Source organism: Tiliqua scincoides, chromosome 5 (genome assembly GCF_035046505.1).
Source record: "Tiliqua scincoides isolate rTilSci1 chromosome 5, rTilSci1.hap2, whole genome shotgun sequence".
In the NCBI taxonomy this organism is placed as follows: Eukaryota; Metazoa; Chordata; class Lepidosauria; order Squamata; family Scincidae; genus Tiliqua; species Tiliqua scincoides.
In genome coordinates this window covers 111,863,444-111,881,985 of record NC_089825.1, presented here as the reverse complement: position 1 = coordinate 111,881,985, position 18,542 = coordinate 111,863,444, and the positions used below count along the sequence as shown (strand labels likewise).

Sequence of the window (18,542 nt, the reverse complement as noted above, 5' to 3'; positions counted from 1 at the left end):
AAGCCTGTGGCCCACTCAACCGAATGTGACCAGAGCTCCAGCTGCATCTGGAGGCTGTTCTAAGTGCCAGGAAGACCATGTGCCTCCCCTCAGAATGTCCTCGAAAGGCCTAAAAACACCACTTCCTGGTTTTCCTGAAAAACCAGAAGTGACTTTTTGGGCCGTCTGAAGGCCTTAAGCTTTCTGAGGCTTTCTAATGTATTTATTTAAATTTTATATTTAAAATTTATTTATTTTTTCCAGCCCTCTACACCATGCCAAACATTTGATGTGGCCCTCTGTCCTAAAAGTTTAGAGACCCCAGATCTATGCCAGTGTTTCTCAACATTTGTCCTTCACTGTACCACTTCACATGGTTCACCGATTTGATGTACCGCTGGAAGTAACTGACGATGACATCATTGCCAATTACTTCTGGGTTGGGAGGCCAGATTCTACATGACAAACACTAGTAAGAGGCTCAGGGAGGACAGGAGGACTTTTTCGAGTGCAGAAAAGCACACTTTGGGGCTCTGCCCACCAAGTTGATCCTACCACTGCTTGTTGTGTCGTGTTCCTGGTCTCGCTGCCAGGCTGCAGGGGTTGTGTGAGTACCGCCAGACACAACTTCAAGTACTGCTGGAGGTACCTGTACCAATGGTTGAGAAACACTGATCTAGGCTTCCAATCCTTTTGGTTGCCTCTTTTGTACATCTATAGTTTCGTTCTTGAGGTGGGGCAAACAGAATTGTACACAGCATTCCATTTATGGCTGCATTACAGTTTTACATAGGGACAATATAATGTCAGCAGTTATTCTTGATTCTTTCACTAATCACTTTTAGCGTGGAATTTTTCTTCTTCATAGTGGCTAGACGCTGGGTCAATGTTTTCATTGAACTGTCTGCCACAACCCCAAGTTCTAATTCCTGGTTTGTGACAGACACCACAGACCCCATCAATGTTATCTGTCAAGTTGGGATGCATTGACCGAGGCTGCGTCACTTTACATCACTATTGCAAGGGTGGATCACTATTGACAATGAACCACATTTGGCTGGCCGTTCACTAAGCTGGCCCGATCCTAATGTCAGCAGCACCGGTGGTACAAGTGTACTGCCAGCGCTGAGTGTCGCGAACATATCGTAAAGCACGTTTGCAGTACCTGGAGAGGAAGGAGTGCCGGTGTTTGGGTGGGGGACGTGTTCCAGGGTGGAGAGAGGGTGGACCGGGAAGGTACTGGCCCAGGTGGGGGGCAGGACTGATGGAGAATGCCTCTGCGAGATCCTATGCCCTGTGTCAGGCTGCAAAGCCCAACATGGAGCTTCTCAAGTCTGTGCCAGCAAAATAGCTGAGTAGCCCCAATGTGGGGCATAGGGCTTTCCTCAGGGGAAGGGGATGTAATTCCTCTTCCCCGAGAAGACCTCCAGAGACTTCCTGGCCCCACTGGATACAGCTGTAGCCATTTTGGTGCTGCTGTAACCAAAGGTGCTGGGGAAGATAGGATTGGGCTGCCCATCACTTTATTGTTTATACCTAACTCCAGATCACTTATAAACAAGTTAAAAAAACCCACAGATACCAGTATAGATCCTTGAGGGATCGCAGTTTTTTTTTTCCTCACCACTGTTAAAATTGTCCATTTATTCACACTCCCTTCTTTCTGACCTTTAACCAGTTAACCAGGAACTCTTATTCCACAACTGCTGCTCAAGAGCCCCTGATGAGATTTGTCAACAGCTTTTGGAAAGTCTGCTGAAAGCAACTAAAACAAGTTGCTCCTGGAAGTAATGGGGGGGGGGGGAGAAGCCAGAGCAATAGAGATGGGGAGACAAACAGGCATAGGGAAGCCACTCACTGAAGTCTCAGAGCCAGGTGCTGCTTGTTGGTTATTAGCATCTGAGTCGATACACCTATTAAAACACCTGCCTTGAAATGCAACTAAAAAGAATTTTCCTACGTTGAGGGCTCTATTTTTCCTTGCATCAATTCAGCCTAAAAAAGGGAGATATTTTGGAGCAAAGAGGAGAGAACTAGGAAGCTAGTTAGAGCAGTGTTTCTCAAACTGTGCGTTGGGACCCACTAGGTGGGTCACGAGTCAATTTCAGGTGGGTCCCCATTCATTTCAATATTTTATTTTTAATATTTCAGACTTGATGCTACCCTGGTATGTGACTGCATTTGGGGAAATGTTACAGACATATACTTTTAATAAGCTATGATGTGTATGCTTTTAACAATGATAGTAAATGGGACTTGCTCCTGGGTAAGTCTGAGTAGGATTGCAGTCTAGGATTGTTAAAATTTTCCTGCTTGATAATGTCACTTCCAATCATGACATCACTTCCGGTGGGTCCTGACAGATTCACATTTGAAAAAGTGGGTCCCCATGCTAAATGTGTGAGAACCACAGAGAAATCTCAGGGCAACCACCTTATGGACTTTATGCCTTTTTGGTTTTGTAGTCAGCGTTGTAGATAATAATGGAGGGCTGTATTCCTGGGCCTCCTTTGTTTATTTTTCAAATCCTGTAACCAGGAAGCATTCAGTCTGGACAAAGTCCCTACATGGCTTCCTTTCTACTGCACAAAAATCAAATGTGCTGTACTTAAGAGCCTTCAGGGCCAAGGAGTCTCCACCTCCTATTAGTTTCCAATCAGAGGTTTTTGTTGGTTTGCTTACAATTCAAAGGGGGAAAAAAAAAACTATTGAGAGAAATAGCCACAAATTCACTTTGTAACATGGGTAGAGGTTTTTTTTAATTGTGGCAATAATGAAATAAAAGCACATAACACAACTTTCTGCACTTCTCATTTCTGTAAAACAAACAAAACCAAATCTGCTGGATCTGCAAAAAAAAAAAAATGATCTAAAACTTCTGCTGACACTATACCACCTCTATAACCTACCTAGTACACTTTTAAAGTGATTAAAATTTATAATTATAGTTTATAAAAATGTGTCCTTGGAAAAGAAACATATAATGTTACTTTCTGCACTTCTAACTTTGGAAAACACTGAGATCCATGAACAAATCAAACAGTTCTCACCCACCTCTAAACATGGGCAATTTGCTAAAACATGATTTCAGTCTTCTGCAAATTTTCCTTGCAAAGTTGCTGCCCTTGAAACACAACCCCACCCCTAGTCTTTAATCAGCATGTATTGTTGAAAGCTAAGAAACAGACTTCAGTTACCACCGAAGCTTCAATTTTTGTGCATATTTTGGCATGCATTTGAATGGGACTTTATAGTTCACGTGCATGAGGGTGGTTTTTAGGAATACTCTTTCTGACTCTTGCTCTCTCATACATTCAGTGAGAGAGGAAGGGAGCTGGAATAGGCAGGCTACACAGTATCCCTCACTGCGCGTTCTAGGTTAGCATGTAGGAATAGTGATTAATTATCTCATAAAGAGGAACGGGGGGACAGAATAGATACTGCTAGAATTATTGTGAATGGCATAGCTCAGTTTTCAGTGGAACTGCATTCTCCATGTACACCTCATTGTTCTTGACCCGACACCCTAAACTAGGGTGTTTATTCAGCTATGGGGTAGTTGGCATTTGATTTAGTCTGGAGTAGGCGGGGGGGGGCAGCATCCAGGAATCCTGGCAGTCATATTACTAAACTGTCATAATCTAGTACACAACCTGGGAGATCCTGCACATATTAATAGCACAACTAATGGTTTGGTCCTATCTGAGCCTATCTAGAACTATCAGGTTCAGAGATAGATACAAGTCCAAACTTGCTTGGCTGGATGAGCAAAAGACAAGATTTATCAAATGGATAAATAACCACCAGTAACCAGTAATGCCCAGAATTGGAGCTGGGATGCAACTGTAAGTCTTTAAATATATACATGCTCAGATGTATATGCCCTCCATGCATTTGCAGGTGATGTAGCTTAATTGAATAGTGGGGTGGTTCTAGGAAATGAGTGTTTCACTGTATATAAAGGATGAACTAGACACCCTCCCCCAGGCAATTAAACAAATAAGATTGGGCAAATGGACTGGGGGGATAAGATTTGTGCAGACCATGGGTGTACAGATTCTTAAGCATGTGAGTCCTAAACCCACAGATTCTTATCGCTGTGGGTAAATAGAGGCAGAATATAGAACTGTTCAAGCATGTAACAGCTTGCATTAAGTGTCCTGGGATTGGTGGTTAGGATTGGGGAGTGCATGCTGTGAGATTCTTTTTAAAAATCTCGCATTCCCTTCAGAAGAATGGGAAAGGGTTTCTGAACAGTACTACCATGCTGACTTGACAGCAATAAACAGGTGCACTCCTGCTAAGGGCTGGAATGCATTTTAGCATTATCATGTTTGCTTCCTACCACTTTGTTTGCTCTACATAAAACTAGCATGCCCCCTTACTTGTCAATCTGGAAGTGAGAGCAGGCGCCCAAGAATATAGTAGTGGTTTCTATATATTCATGGAACTCTCTGGATACCCCAAAGTCAAAGAAAAGGAATTTTAAAATTTTAAAAATCCATCCAACAAGGCATGCAGCCTCCAGAATTTTTGGACACCCAAGAAAAAAAGAATTAAAATGGGGTGGGGAAACATTTGATCAGTTGAAGGTCCTAACAATGGACAATGTCCTGGATGGAGAGATGAGGGTTGGGGGGATGCCCACCAAAAAAGGGGGTGCTCCCCTTCCTGCACTGTAATGAGAGGTTTCAGGAGGGAGGAAAGGAGAAAGGAAGCCTCTCCATGAGCGTCTCACTCCCAGTTTGTTGCAGTAAAGTACTCAAAGTCTGCACTGAAAGCTGGTCTCCAAGCTGAGCCTTGCAGCAGCAGTGGACATAGCACTTTGTGAAAGGGGCAAATGCAGAGTCCTTATGCCTTTAGGACCACACAGGAAGCCTCATTGAGGCTCTGAACATAGTTGGAAATGGTGCTTCCGGTTTGCTGGAAGTATAATTTAAGACTGCGGGGAAGCCTTAGAAGGTCAGTCCCGGAGCCGTGTGAGGCTCCATTTTGCTCCAGGTGAGGGGGGGGGTGGCTTTGCACGGGAGCGGCATCACGGACCTTTGTCCGGGGTGCAGGACTGGGTGAGTTTGCCACTGTCTTGCAGTGCTATAGCATGTGCTGGAATCTTACAGCAGTGGGGGAAAGGGAAAGAGGGTTTCTGCCTTTTCCTTTCCCCAAAGCCACCTCACCCCTGCAAGTCCCAAAGTATTGCTACAAGACTCTTGTTCCAAAGTGTCTGAAGTGCAGAACAGAAAAACACCTATTAGGAACTGGGGATGCACCAGAAGTTTTTTGTTGCGAGTCCCCATTTATTAGCAAAACAGCATGATTTTGTAAGCAGTGATTTGATCAAAGTGGTCATGCCAATAATTGCAAGGAAGGGTCAAAGATACACATTGATTAACTTGAAGCTTAAAGGAGATGAGAAGCTTCACTTACCCCAAAAGCAGGCCAGGGGGATAAGGATCACTGCTATCTCCATCAGCCCTCTTCCTAGAGGTCTCTCCAAAGAAGGAGAAATGCCAACAGGCATTGGTCCTAGGGACCCAGATTCTCACTTGGGCAGAGTGAATGCAGTCTGAATCTGCAGCTTGTCCTGTTGGCACAGTCATGGAGGTCAATGCCGTGGGCAAAGGTTGGGGAGCGAAATGTTGGAAAGGGGCTGGTAAAACCTGGAAGGGAGGAGATTAATCAAGCAAACATTGGCCAAGACTTGACACTGCAGTTTTCTTCATTTGTAACCTTGTGTAATAACTTTCAATTCCCCAAAATGACTTGCTTCCCTCTGATTTCTGCATTGAACTTGGGATGATTGCAGATGAGTCTTGTGAACACACACTTGGGGCATAACAGGAATCAGGTCACAGCCCCAGGAGTTGTCTTAAGAGACAGGGGTCTACTGTGGAAGACATGAAGGAGTAAGATATATGTGTTTGATCATGTGAATAGCCATACCTGCACATTAGAGATGCTCCTGTGTTTGGCTAAAACTAAAGGTTAAAACTAAGAACTATAAGCTAAAGCTCGATCTAAAAATAAAGAACTAAAAAGTAAACCTAAAACCAGAACTAAGCCTAAAACCAAAGGCTAAAACTTAATCTAAAAACAGTATCCTAAAAACTAAAACCTTAGAACTAAAATCAAATTAAAATTAAGGCAGCAACTCAACTGAAATACTAAAAACAACTGCAACTAAAATAGAATACTAAAAACAAGGATTAAAACTAAAATTTTAAAGAAACAGAATGCCTAATATTTCACCCACGGCTTTGGCAAGCATCCTCAGTTTTCCTCAGGCACTAGAACCTGGAGCTAATCTGTTCTTATACAGGTTGTAGCTCACTGCCTATTGAGTTAGGAACATCATTGTCAGCTGTTAACCCCAACTGGCTCCCTACTATCTGAGTAGCATTTTTCAGGGCTGGTAACGATGCATTACTTCAGTGGTCCTCAAACTCTCTAGGAGAGTAAGTGGGGGGGGGGTGAGGCAGTGCCGCAATCCCCAGTCCCTGCTGCAGCCTTCCAGGGGTGCAGAGAGCCCTGTGTGACCTTCTGCAGGGCTCTCCAGGGCTTAAAAACAGGAGCAAATGTGCCCCTCTTCCACAAAACCGGAAGTGGAGCGCAATCGCTCCACTTTCACTTTTGAAGCTTTGGGTTGCCCTGTGGAGAGTCTTGCAGGGCAACCCACACCCCCCGGAGGCTGTTGCAGGGACTGGTAAGAATGCCAGCCCCTGCAGCCCCCTTAGCAATGCACTCCTGGGGATCGCATAGCAGCCTCCCCCTTGCCCCTGCCCCTTAAGGGGAAAGTGGCCTGGGCTCCCTAAATGTTCCCATACCTTGAGGAGGCCTCTGTGACTGTCTCCTAACCACAGCATACCCCATTGGCACAACAGCACCGTCACTGGAAAATTGGGTAGGATTGGGCCCTTAGATAACACCTCCATGTGTTCAAAATCCACTTTATGTCCTGTTGTCGCTGAGTGTTCTACAATTGCTGATTTTTCAGTCTGTTTTAGGCAACAATGTCTTTCATGTTCCTTTACCCGGGTTTATATATATATACTCCTTTTTGTAATGCCAATGTATACCTTCCCACAGCAACATGGGATCCTCCTGTCTAATAATCAACAATCCCTCTTTTTCTTTTTCCATAGTAAACTTTATAGATGGATGGATATTATTAATGTGCTGCAGAAACTTATTCAGCTCTGCCTCATCCTGATCCCATATCACAAAGGTGTCATCTACATACCATAGCCAGATAGTTGTTTGTTGCGGTGCTGTATTCAGAGCCTTGGTTTCAAACTTACCTGTGAACAAGTTTGCCACTACTTTCCTACTACTGGGCTTTGGGGACTTCCCATAGCCACTCGCTCTTTTTGTTTATAGTATTGCTGTTCCCATACAAAGTAGGTTGATTTCAAGCAATACCTGAATAGTTCTATAATGTTTTATTTTTTTTGGGGGGGGGGGAATCCTCCTATCAATTGCAGGACTACATCACCAGTACCCTGGTGGATAATGATACCACATCAAGACTAATAATCTAGGCCAGTGTTTCTCAAACTGCAGGTCGGGACACACTAGGTGGGTCACGAGTCAATTTCAGGTTGGTCCCCATTCATTTCAATATTTTATTTTTAATATATCAGACTTGATGCTACTCTGGTATGTGACTGCATTTGGGGAAACGTTACAGACCTGTACTTTTAATAAGCTACTATGTATATGCTTTTAACAATGATAGTAAATGGGACTTGCTCCTGGGTAAGTCTAGGTAGGATTGCAGCCTAGGATTGTTAAAAATGTTCCTGCTTGATGATGTCACTTCCAGTCATGACATCACTTCCGGTGGGTCCTGACAGATTTTCATTTGAAAAAGTGGGTTCCCATGCTAAATGTGTGAGAACGACTGATCTAGGCATTTGGTCCAATACAAAGTTCTTTAAGTGCTGCAATCAGATGAGTAAAGTCTTTAATATATGTAGTGGTGTTTACCACATGTGGTTGGAGTAATGTACTCAGATACTTTGCGTAGTGATCTAGTAGCACTGACAATGAAATGTAGTAATAGTATTTGCTTTGTATGTATTTTTGGTAGTCCATATAAGCACGAGGATAATGCCTCAGATTTACTTTTATTTACATCAGGTTCAAGAGTTGAGGTTTTAATGAGCTCATTCATCCGGTGAACCACCGGGGTGGTTGCCTCTCTTGATAGTTTCTCGTAAGTTTTAGGATCAGGTATCTCCCTGATAGTTTTCAATCTTCATAATTACTGTTGCGTTCCCTTTGTCCACTGGAAGGATGGTAATAGGTTGGTCTGCCCTTAGAGTTTTAATGGTTCTACATTCACTGTCAGCCTTGCCACTTCTATGAGAGAGTTTGAGGCATTGTTTTCTAATTGAGTATGAAGGGAGCTGTTTAGTTCAAAATGCCCCTCTGAAGGTTGGTAAGCCTAAAGTAAGTTCTTCACTGTATGGGAAATGCAGAATCAAAATGCCCTGAAGAGGAGGAGAGGAACCAGGAGTGGTAAACTCTGTGAGTGCACCTCTGGTTTACCATGAGGGACTGGATCAACTTTAAGTATGGTCCAAACTGGTCCTTAGGGGGCCTCATTCTCTCTGATTACTAAAGTGGGAAGGAGAGCTGACCTTTCCCAGAAACCCATCTTGGATACTGCCTGTTGGTGTTGGTTGCTCAGATGCCTATGTTGAAGATGCGCCTAAGAGACAGAGAAAATAGCCTTCTGTGGTAACAAGGATGGAGACACTATGTGAAATGGCTGCCAGAGGGGGAAAGCCTCTGTTAACCATTTAAGGGCGCAATCCTAACCCACTTTCCAGCACTGACATAAGGTCAATGCAGCTTCGAGGTAAGGGAACAAACATTCCCTTACTTTGAGGAGGCCTCTGTGATTGCCATCCAACTGCAGGATGCAGCACATGTCCCATTGGCACTGCTATGCCAGTGCTGGAAAGTTGGTTAGGATTTGGGCCTAAGAGATACTTTTGCATTGTGTGTTAAGGCTGCTTGCAGCCTGTCAAAGGGTAAAAGAGGAACAGTTGGTGGCTAGAAATGCTGACAGGATTACTGGTTAGTCCATTCTGAATAGAGTGGCTCCCTGGATGGAGAATCCAAAAGGTCAGAAAGGGATTGTCCCACATGTGTATGCAATTCAGGTGAATAGTGATTTTCCAGACTTATGTTTGGAGGCAAACACTAGTGATGTGTGAGGTGGTGTTTATGGCAGAGAACTGGCAGGTAGGAGGGGTGCTGAAAATGTGTTGCACCTCTTAGCTATCCATTGGAATTGCAATTCTGGTCATTTTTGCCCTTCTCCCACCCTACTCCTTTTTAGACCTCCCTCAGCTTCAAATCACCCTGTGTTGTTCTTAGTGAGATGTAGTGTCCCCATGGAAGGCCATTTGGATGCCCGTAAATGTGTTCTGGGAGTTATGGGACTGGACATGGGACCACTGCAGTGTTACAAATGGCAATAGCATGGCTATGTCTTAAATTCTCATGAATTCTCCTCCTTCAAGCTGCAACTCAAGTTGTTCATTATAAGGATAAATAATAGGAATATGAGCACACACTCAGTGGTGCTCTGGTTGTTTTACATGCTGTAACTGGACCCAGCTCTTGAGGCAATACATCCATTAGATACCAAAATCAAATTTATAAAAAAATAATAATAATTACAAAGTGGTAGGAGCTCTTAAAAACGAGCTAGCCTAGCATTGCTAGTTGCAGATGACAGAATCCTTCTAATTCTTGGGTCTGTGAGTCATGGTTCTTTCTTTATTGGGGAGATGGTACAGGTCATGTCATGCACCTGTAGTATGATATGAGATGTCATGAACTCGCATAACTCTGTTACAACCTTTAGGATATATCCTTTAATGAACTGCCTACTGAGCAAGCCCAGTTCATCATCATCATAATTAACTGCTTTCTTCAGCAGAGCACTCATCAATTCATCATCCAAAGGCATTTGAGAGAGTTCATGGCTATGGTTCACAAGAATTCACTCAGGTAACTGCAAATCACTTGTCACCCTAGGGGAAAAAACACACAAAACTATATTAGACAAGTTGCATAGGAAATAATGAAGTTAGCAGAATACTGATAAAAAAATTCCCATGTGACGCCCACCCCCTTGCATGTACTTGAGATATCTATAAATCTAAAAAATAATTTAAAACATTGCTCAAGTCTTCAAGCCTCGGGTTAAAATACACAGTAGGATCTAGTCCCAATGTTTCTCTTTTAACTGTGGAAAAGCATCTTCAGGGAGTTACAAAGAATTTATAGTTACTATAGATACAAAATATATCTATAATTTTTTAGGGAAGGTCATTAGACTTACTACGGTTCTGGATCTCTTTTTCACTTTTCATTGTACATCTGTTGTGATCATAGACTAGAGGGACAGCACAGTGTTCTTCAGCCTGTGGGTTGTGACCCCAATGGGGTCACAAAACCTCAGTTGGGGGGGGTCGCAGTAACTTTTCAAAGCCTGTGCAAGAAAGGGCATGGATAATGGTATGGCCTTATCAAAACTCTTGATATAATCCTGCACAGCTCCCTCTCATTGTCTTGCCCCAGAGCTCCTAAGGCTGGCCCTGCTCAGGCTGCTGCCTCACAGGGTTGCTGTGGAAACACAAAAGGTAAGGGAAAGGGGCAGACGGGGTTGGGAGGTTGGCAGTGATGAGGTGGGAGTGGGCAGATTATGTCCCAGGAGACGGGTGGGACCAGTGGTGGGTCCCCAGTCTCATGCTTTATGTTTGTATGCCTACATGCCTGTATTGGCAGTTGTGGCAGAACAAAGGGTTAAAGACCACTGGAACAACAGAAAGGAAACTGGCAACGTTTTGACTCTTTAGCCCTGGACAGGTATCACATTGTATGTGTATACCATGATAACATTTGTGTGTTCATAAGTGTGTGTGTGTGTGTGTGTGTGTGTGTGCTCATTCTCAAAGAAAAGATGGATCATAGAAAAAGTCTCCTGGATGGCCAAATGACTTGTGATTTCACTTCTGCCACTGCTTTAACGTCCAACAAGAATTCCTCTATCTAATAGCAAAGACAGGATGCATATGAGAATTACACTGCTGTGTAATTTGGAAGGTTTCTTCCTCTCCTGAAGGAGAAAAGGGAGTCAGCCCCACTCAATGCTTTCCAACAGGGGGATCCTGGCCTCTGGCTCCCCTGGGGTTATTCTCTGCATACCATGTGGACAATTTAAATTATTTCAATGCCTTTATAGGATGTCTGTTTCTCTTAGTTTTCTGTTCATAGTTCTCTAAACATGTGCACAGTTTCTTAAAAGATAGATCTAAGAGCTTCAAGAAGCAGAATATACATCTGAATCTGGAGGAGAGGATCTCTGCTCATCTTCTGACAGCAAAAATTTTATGACATTTTATGACACATGAAAAAGGAGCATGGAACTCAGCCCATTCCTGACCACCTTTCTCTCAGTAGTACCGAAGGGAAAGACCTGGTGACTTCTGTTTCCCAGTCAGGTCTTTAAGGACACAGGGAAAAACGGGAGAAAGAATATATAAAATATCCTTACATCAATTATCGTAATTTTTTCCAAGGGGATTTCACAACTCCTTCTCCCTATAAAGAATGAGCACATTTGAGCACTAAACCAGAACAAAATTAATCTTTGATTCCATTGCTATTACTATTATTTAAAAAACACTGGCAAAAGGTCACACAGACAATGGGAAAATGTCCACAGGGGAAGGAAGACCATGCCATAAACCATCCAGTTGGTCATATATCATCTGACCATGAACCTACAGCATAAGCCTGTGGTTCTCAAGCTGTCAGGGAGTTTGAGGACCACAGTAAGTTCTTTCAGGGGAGGGGAGGGAGGCAGGGGGGGCAGGGGGAAGGCAGCGATGCACTCCACAGGGTCGTGTCACTCAGGGGGGCTGCAGGGACTGGCGTTTACTCATCAATCCCTGCAGCAGCCTGTGGTGCTGGGAGCCCTGGGTGAGCACCTGCAGGGCTCCCTGCAACTTACAAATTGAAAGTGGAGCGATCCCGCTCCATTTCCGGTTTGGAGGTTTCCGGTTTGGAGGTTTCCGGAAGGTTTCCGCTTTCACTTTTTAAGCTGCGGGGAGCCCTGCAGACACTCGCCAGGGCTCCCTGCACCCCAGGGAGGCTGCTGCAGGGACTGGTGAGTAAATGCCAGTCCCTGCAGCCCCCTGAGCTGGAGATTGCATTGCTGCCTCCCCCCTGCCCCTGCCCCTGCCCCTTAAGGGGGCAGAGGCCATGGCTGTCAGGCTGAGGTGTTTGAATAGCTCTGGCATAAGCATAGACATGTTTACTCAGAACTGAGTCCCACTGAGGTCAGTGGTGCTTACCCCAAGGTAAATACCGCAGACATTCACCTATAAGTCGATCTCACAGATGAGGGCAGGTGTTTATGCCAAAATCATGGAATTTTCTATGACCCTCTGATAAGTGGGAGGTTAAATTTGGGGGGTGGGTGGGTATCTGATTATAGTTTTGTCTGATTTTACCTGAGACCAGATCCTGAAAAAACAACCTACCGGTAACAGTTAGCTAAGAACTGTAGTCTCAAATTTATTAAAAAATTTAGTAAAAGTTCATAAGATACATTTTTATTCTTTAACTTTTTAAATGTTGGTCTTCACAACCTTTTTGTAAACCTATCAGAGTAAGTACACCGTAAGCAACATACCAGTAGAACAGTTGTTCCCAACTTGGGGTGCATGTACCCCTGGGGCACTTGACAGAACCTCTAGGAGTGTTTGAAAAAGAATTCTGGTGGCACGTGTATTAGCGCGCCACCAGCGTTTACCCTGCCCCCTCACGAGACACAGGACGGGCCAGCCTCGCAGCCGATTGGCTGGGGGCTAATTGGTCTGGGGCCACGTGCAGGCTGCTCGGAGAAGCCCGCGCAGTTGGGACCAGGCAGCAGTCAGGGAAGGACCTCTTGCACGCTGCTCCCCGACTCAGGCCACGTTGCTGGGGCCTCGAGCCCAGCAGACTTGGCTGCGGGAGCCCGCCTGCCCTCTCAGCTTACCTGTGGGCAGCGAGCGGTTGCTGGTGGTGTCGCCTGGGTTGGGCTTCTTGGCTGGGTTGCGGTGGGCTGCCTTGCAGGGGCGGCGGTCCAGCTGCGCCCCTCTTTGGCCGTGTGTGTGCGGCTGGTGTGCCCACGCCTCCGGTGGGCTTGGTGTGCCTTGGGGCTGGTGCTTGGCTGCTCTCCTCGAGGCTACTGCCTGCGCTCAGCGAGAGTGCTCAGCGGGAGCTGCTGAGCGCCCGACCTCCCCCCACCTCCCTCGCTCAGCGCCCGACCCCCCCCCCACTCCCCAGGCTAGTTTGGGTGGCCAGCGCTTGGGCGCCTGGCGGCTCTGCACGGGTCCGTGTTTGAGCCTGCTGGTCGTTTGGGGTGCCTGTGTGAAACGGGTCGCCTGCTTGGTTTGGGCGCGTGCCTGGCTGCAGCTGGTGCCTGCCGCCCTTGGGGTTGCTCTGCCTCCTACCAGGCTGCTTTTTGAGCCTGCCGGCAGAGGCACCAGGAGCTTTTCTCTGCGCCTTCCTCCGTGTGTTTGGGGCTTTCAGAGGTTGCCAGCCTCCTCCCCAGCACATAGCTGGGAAGGGCATTTTATCAGGATTTTGCTTCCTTTGCTTGTCTGTAAGGCCTGGTGGCTGAGTGGTATTTTACACTCAACATTGAGCAAAGCTAAGCAGAGTCAGCTGTGGTTGAAAATTGAATGGGAGACAGCATGTTGGATAGCTGTTTTGCTGTGTCATTTGCATGCTAGTTTAAAAAAAAAAAAAAGGGGGGGGGAGAAAGCAAGAGGTTGATTGGATAAATAAATAAAGAGGTGAGATTGAAGAATAATAATAATAATAATATTAATAAAAATAATAAATAATTAAAAAAATTTAATTAAAAAAAAACAAATTCCATAATTAAGGAAGTTGTAGTTAAAATATAAATTAATAACAAAAAAAAAATTTTGAAATTAAAATTGAATAAAAATAAGATCAAGGGCGTGGGAGAATTAGAGTAGCTTAGTGGTAAGTATTATAAGGTTGATTGGTTAGTTATCACTGCTTCCCCCCCACAGTTCAATCGTCACTATGCCTAAGAGAAACAAGAAATCTGGGGGGAAGGCCCCAAAGCACCCCCCCCAATCCCGCACCAGCTTCCTCCTCGGATGAGGAGAATGATACAGCTGAGCTGCGGGCCCTGGTTGCACGGGTGGAGGCTCTTGAGAAGGAGAAAGCAATGCGTGACGCTGGGTTGGGAGATGGTGGTAGCGCATCAGGTGCTCCCCCCAGTCGAAGGTCTACCAGAAAAGGGCATGGTGCAAAGCTCATGGACATCCTCTCTTCCAGGTTAACTGCTTTGGAGAAACCCGTTGAGCGGCACGCTCCGCCTGGACCTCCTGTTGTTCAGGTGCAGGCATCAGACCCTGAGGAGCAGCAGCATTCGCAAGGAGCATCTTGCCAGGCAGTACCCATGCCTTCAACGGGTGAGAGCGGGCAGATGGATAGCTCAGCCTGGGCTGGTGTATGGGATGAGCGTGAAGGTGTGACTTCCCCAGTGTTGGCACCTGCGACTCCGTTGCCGTATTGGCCGACTTGGGGTTATTCTCAGGTGCTGCAAGTCCCCCCCTTTCCATATTCACCAGGAATATGGCAGCAACCTGGGATCTCCTCAGGGTCGACAGCATTCCAAGTGGGGCAGACCGTGGCTGCCGCTCTGCCGTTTATGGGGGTTTCCCCAGTCTCCGGTGTCCCATATGACCTCGCCCCTTATGCCAATGTCCCATATGGGGTTTTTTCTCAGGGAGCCACAGAAGGGTCAGGTCAGCGTCCGCGAGTGGCTTATGGGGATGTGGCCCTGCCTTTGGGTGGTCACCTTGCCTTGGCAGTTAAAGAGAAAATTTGGAGGGGCGAGTTTGTTGATGTTTTTACTTTATTGCATAAGGAACCTGAGCCAGCCCTGAAGGTGGGTGACCCAGCGCCTGATCCCCAAGTGGCATGAAGGCGGAAAATTGATAAGAATTGGAATAACTGGTTGAATGGATACATTATTTATGCTGCAGTAGTTGTTCAGATGCAGCCAGCACGGGCAACTGCGCTTTTTAAGTACCTGGATATTATCCACAGGGCTTTCCGTGAATATGCGGGCGCGGCCTGGCTTGCATATGATGAACATTTTCGTTTACGTGCTTCGCACGACCCCGCCCTTGACTGGCGGGTTCCACAGTGGGAATTGTGGGACCAAATTGTCCTGCCGGCCCGGTCCAATTTGGGTGACCGATCTGATAGTGGGCATTTGATTGCTCGGAGCACCACCGGGCCAGTGGCAGGGATGTCAGGAGTGCGTTGGGTTCAACCCCCCCGCTCTTGCTACGAGTTTAACTCCACAGGGCGGTGCAGTAAGGCAGGCTGCACTTTTGCACATGTCTGTGGGCAGTGCAACGGTCAGCACTCAGTGTCCGTGTGCCCCAAGTTGGCAGGTTTTAGGAGGGGTCCCAGGCCCCAAGCTGGGCAGGCCAAGAGAGGGGGCGGTCAGCCCCCTCAAGCTGGAAAGGGGGCCCACCCCGATTAGAGTAGAGGCGTTGGCTTCATTTTTGAAGGGGTATCCGAAGTTTCAAGATGCTCAGATATTATTGGAAGGTTTTTCTAAAGGATTTCGGATTCCTGCGACCCCTCCCTCCAGATCTACCTGGACCAGGAATCTCCCATCTGTCAAGGGAATGGAGGGGATAGTTCAAGCTAAGATAGATAAGGAATTGGGAGCCGGCCATTTGTCGGGCCCCTTTAAGTCTCCTCCGTTTCACAAGGTTCAGGTGTCCCCTTTAGGTGTAGTCCCCAAGAAGGTCCCTGGGACCTTCCGTCTCATTCACCATCTGTTCTATCCTTACGGGGACTCAGTTAATGATAGGATCCCTGCGCACCTTTGTTCAGTGCGCTATACTTCGTTGGACCAAGCTATCGGGGTGGTACGTGGCTGTGGCTGTGGTGCCCTCATGGCCAAGGCGGATATTGAGTCTGCATTCAGACTCTTGCCCGTCCACCCGATGATTTTTGTTTGCTTGGTTTTCAGTTTAACGGTTCCCTATACCAGGATAAAGCGCTGCCAATGGGATGCGCAATCTCCTGTGCCCTTTTTGAGAAATTTAGCTCCTTTTTGGAGTGGGTAGTGGTGAGCAGGGCACGACTCGCCTCAGTGGTCCATTATCTTGATGATTTTCTTTTCGTGGGCGTGGGCGGATCTGATCAGTGCATGCACCTGCTACATACCTTTGTGGCTGTGTGCAAGGAGTTGGGGGTTCCCCTTGCCCATGAAAAGACTGAGGGCCCCTCGACTACCCTTACGTTTTTGGGTATTGAATTGGACACTGTACAGCAGTGCAGTAGACTGCCTGGTGATAAGTTGGTTAGGATGCAGCAGTTAATTCGTGCTGGCCTCCGGGCTCGGAAATTGTCCTTGAGGCATTTGCAGGTTCTGGTGGGGCATTTGAATTTCGCCTGCAGGGTAGTTGCCCCTGGTCGAGCCTTTTTGCGGAGGCTGTGTGATTGCATGGCGGGTATCAAGAAGCCTCACCACCGCCTGCAGATCACACAGGACATGAAGGCAGATTTGGTAACCTGGTTACAGTTCTTGGAATTTTATAATGGTGTATCTTTTTGGCGGCAGGAGTGTTTACTTGAGGCGGAGCTGCAAGTTCACTCTGATGCTGCGGGTGGTTTTGGGTTTGGAGTTTATTTTAGAGGGAGATGGTGTTCCGCCCCTTGGCCGGATGCATGGGTTTCAGAGGGGGTTACAGCGGACATGACTTTTTTGGAGCTTTTCCCTCTTGTGGTGGCAGTTCATTTATGGGCAGAGGAATTTGCCAACTCCACCGTGCGTTTCTGGTGCGACAACCAAGCTGTGGTGTTTGTCATTAACCAGCAGACGTCCCGGTCCCCACGGGTTATGAGGCTGGTGAGGGTGTTCGTTTTGCACTGCCTTAAAAATAACATCTTGTTTTTGGCTAAGCATGTCCCAGGTCTTGACAACGGCATAGCCAACGCCCTATCTCGTTTTCAGGTGGAGCGTTTCCGTCAGCTGGCACCGGGGGCACTGCGGGAGCCCGACTCGATGCCCCTTTGGCTTTGGACCCTTGGCTGTGCAGAGCGCAACATGTAATTTGGTCTGCGCTCGCGCCTTCTACCCGTCACAGCTATCAAAGTAAGGCAAGGGAATTTGAGGCCTTTCGGGCAGCCCTGGCCTTACCCCAAGTCTGGCCTATTCCTCCGGAACACCTGATGCGGTTCCTGTTATACCTGCATAGCATTAATGTAGCTTGTAGGTCTTTATCAGTGTACTTGGCGGCATTGGCATTTTGTGCCAAGGCCTCAGGTTTTGCTGATGCTACTGCAGACTTTAGGGTACGCAAGTTGGTCAAGGGTTTGAAGAGGATCTGTCCCCCTACGCCTGACCGGCGTAAGCCCATTACCCCTGGGATTTTAGTTAGGTTGATTAATCGTTTTGAGGTGCTGTGTTCGACTCCTTATGAGTCCTTGTTGTTTAGAACCATCAGCATCATTATGTTTTTTGGTGCCTTCCGCCCCAGTGAGGTTTTATATGCCTCAGCGGGCGACGAGTCTGGGAGAGCCTTACAGCTGCAGGATGTACTTATTAAGGCTGATGTGGTCATTATCACTCTCCGTCGTTCGAAAACCGACCAGCGGGGGGTGGGTTTTAAAGTGCGACTGGGCCTGGCGCAGAACCTAGCCTTGTGCCCAGTAAGGACACTTCGGTCTTACTTGGCTGCACGTCCTGCGGTTCGGGGTGCCTTGTTCTGCCATGTTGATGCCTCACCTGTTACGTTTTTTCAGTTTAGGGTCCTTTTTCGCAGGGCAGTGGCGGACCTTGGGTTTCAGGCGGAAGATTACGGCCTGCACTCTTTCAGGATTGGGGCTGCATCGGCTGCAGCTGATATCGGCCTCCCAGCTCGGGACATTCAGAGGATTGGCCGTTGGCGCTCCTGGGCATTTAAATATTACGTCAGAGAGCCTGACGAGCGCTGAGTGGGATGGGCTCCGCTATTTCCCCCTCGCCCTGGTGGTAGGGGCGAGGGGTGATGCAGATACCACATGAAATTTCCGGGCATGGCCCGTGACAGCGGTTGGGCGCTCTTTGTTCTGGCATTGCCAGGTGTTTATAGTGGCACTGCCACATGTTCCTGTGTTGCATGCTATATTTCCGGGTTTGTCCCGTGACAGCGGTTGGGCGCTCTCTTGCACTGGCTTCGCCAGGTGCTGTATAGTTAAGTGATGCATGTTTCTGGAATTGTGATTCCTGTTTTTTCCTGTCCACAGGTTCCAGGGCGGGAGCAGTTTGGGTCCTTATCTGCGGCCACTCCATCGTTTTCTGGGCAAGGAAGAGGGCGGCCTCCAGTAGCTTTGGCACACAGCTGCAGCTCGGTTCATTGGCTACTGTGCATTGGGTTGCACGGCGGGGAATGCTGTGGGATCAGCTTCTTCCCGCTTTTTATGAGTTTGTGCATGCCCATGCCCCGCCT

The 18,542-nt window shown here is 47.0% G+C and overlaps 1 protein-coding gene across 1 annotated transcript in view; it reads right to left on the bottom strand.

Moving 5' to 3' along the window:
- LOC136653183 (uncharacterized) overlaps positions 1 to 18,542 on the bottom strand; it is a 124,895-nt gene that overhangs the window by 89,641 nt on the left and 16,712 nt on the right. The window contains 1 exon segment of the mRNA XM_066630092.1: positions 11,929 to 11,948. Coding sequence (XP_066486189.1) covers positions 11,929 to 11,948 — 20 coding nt within the window.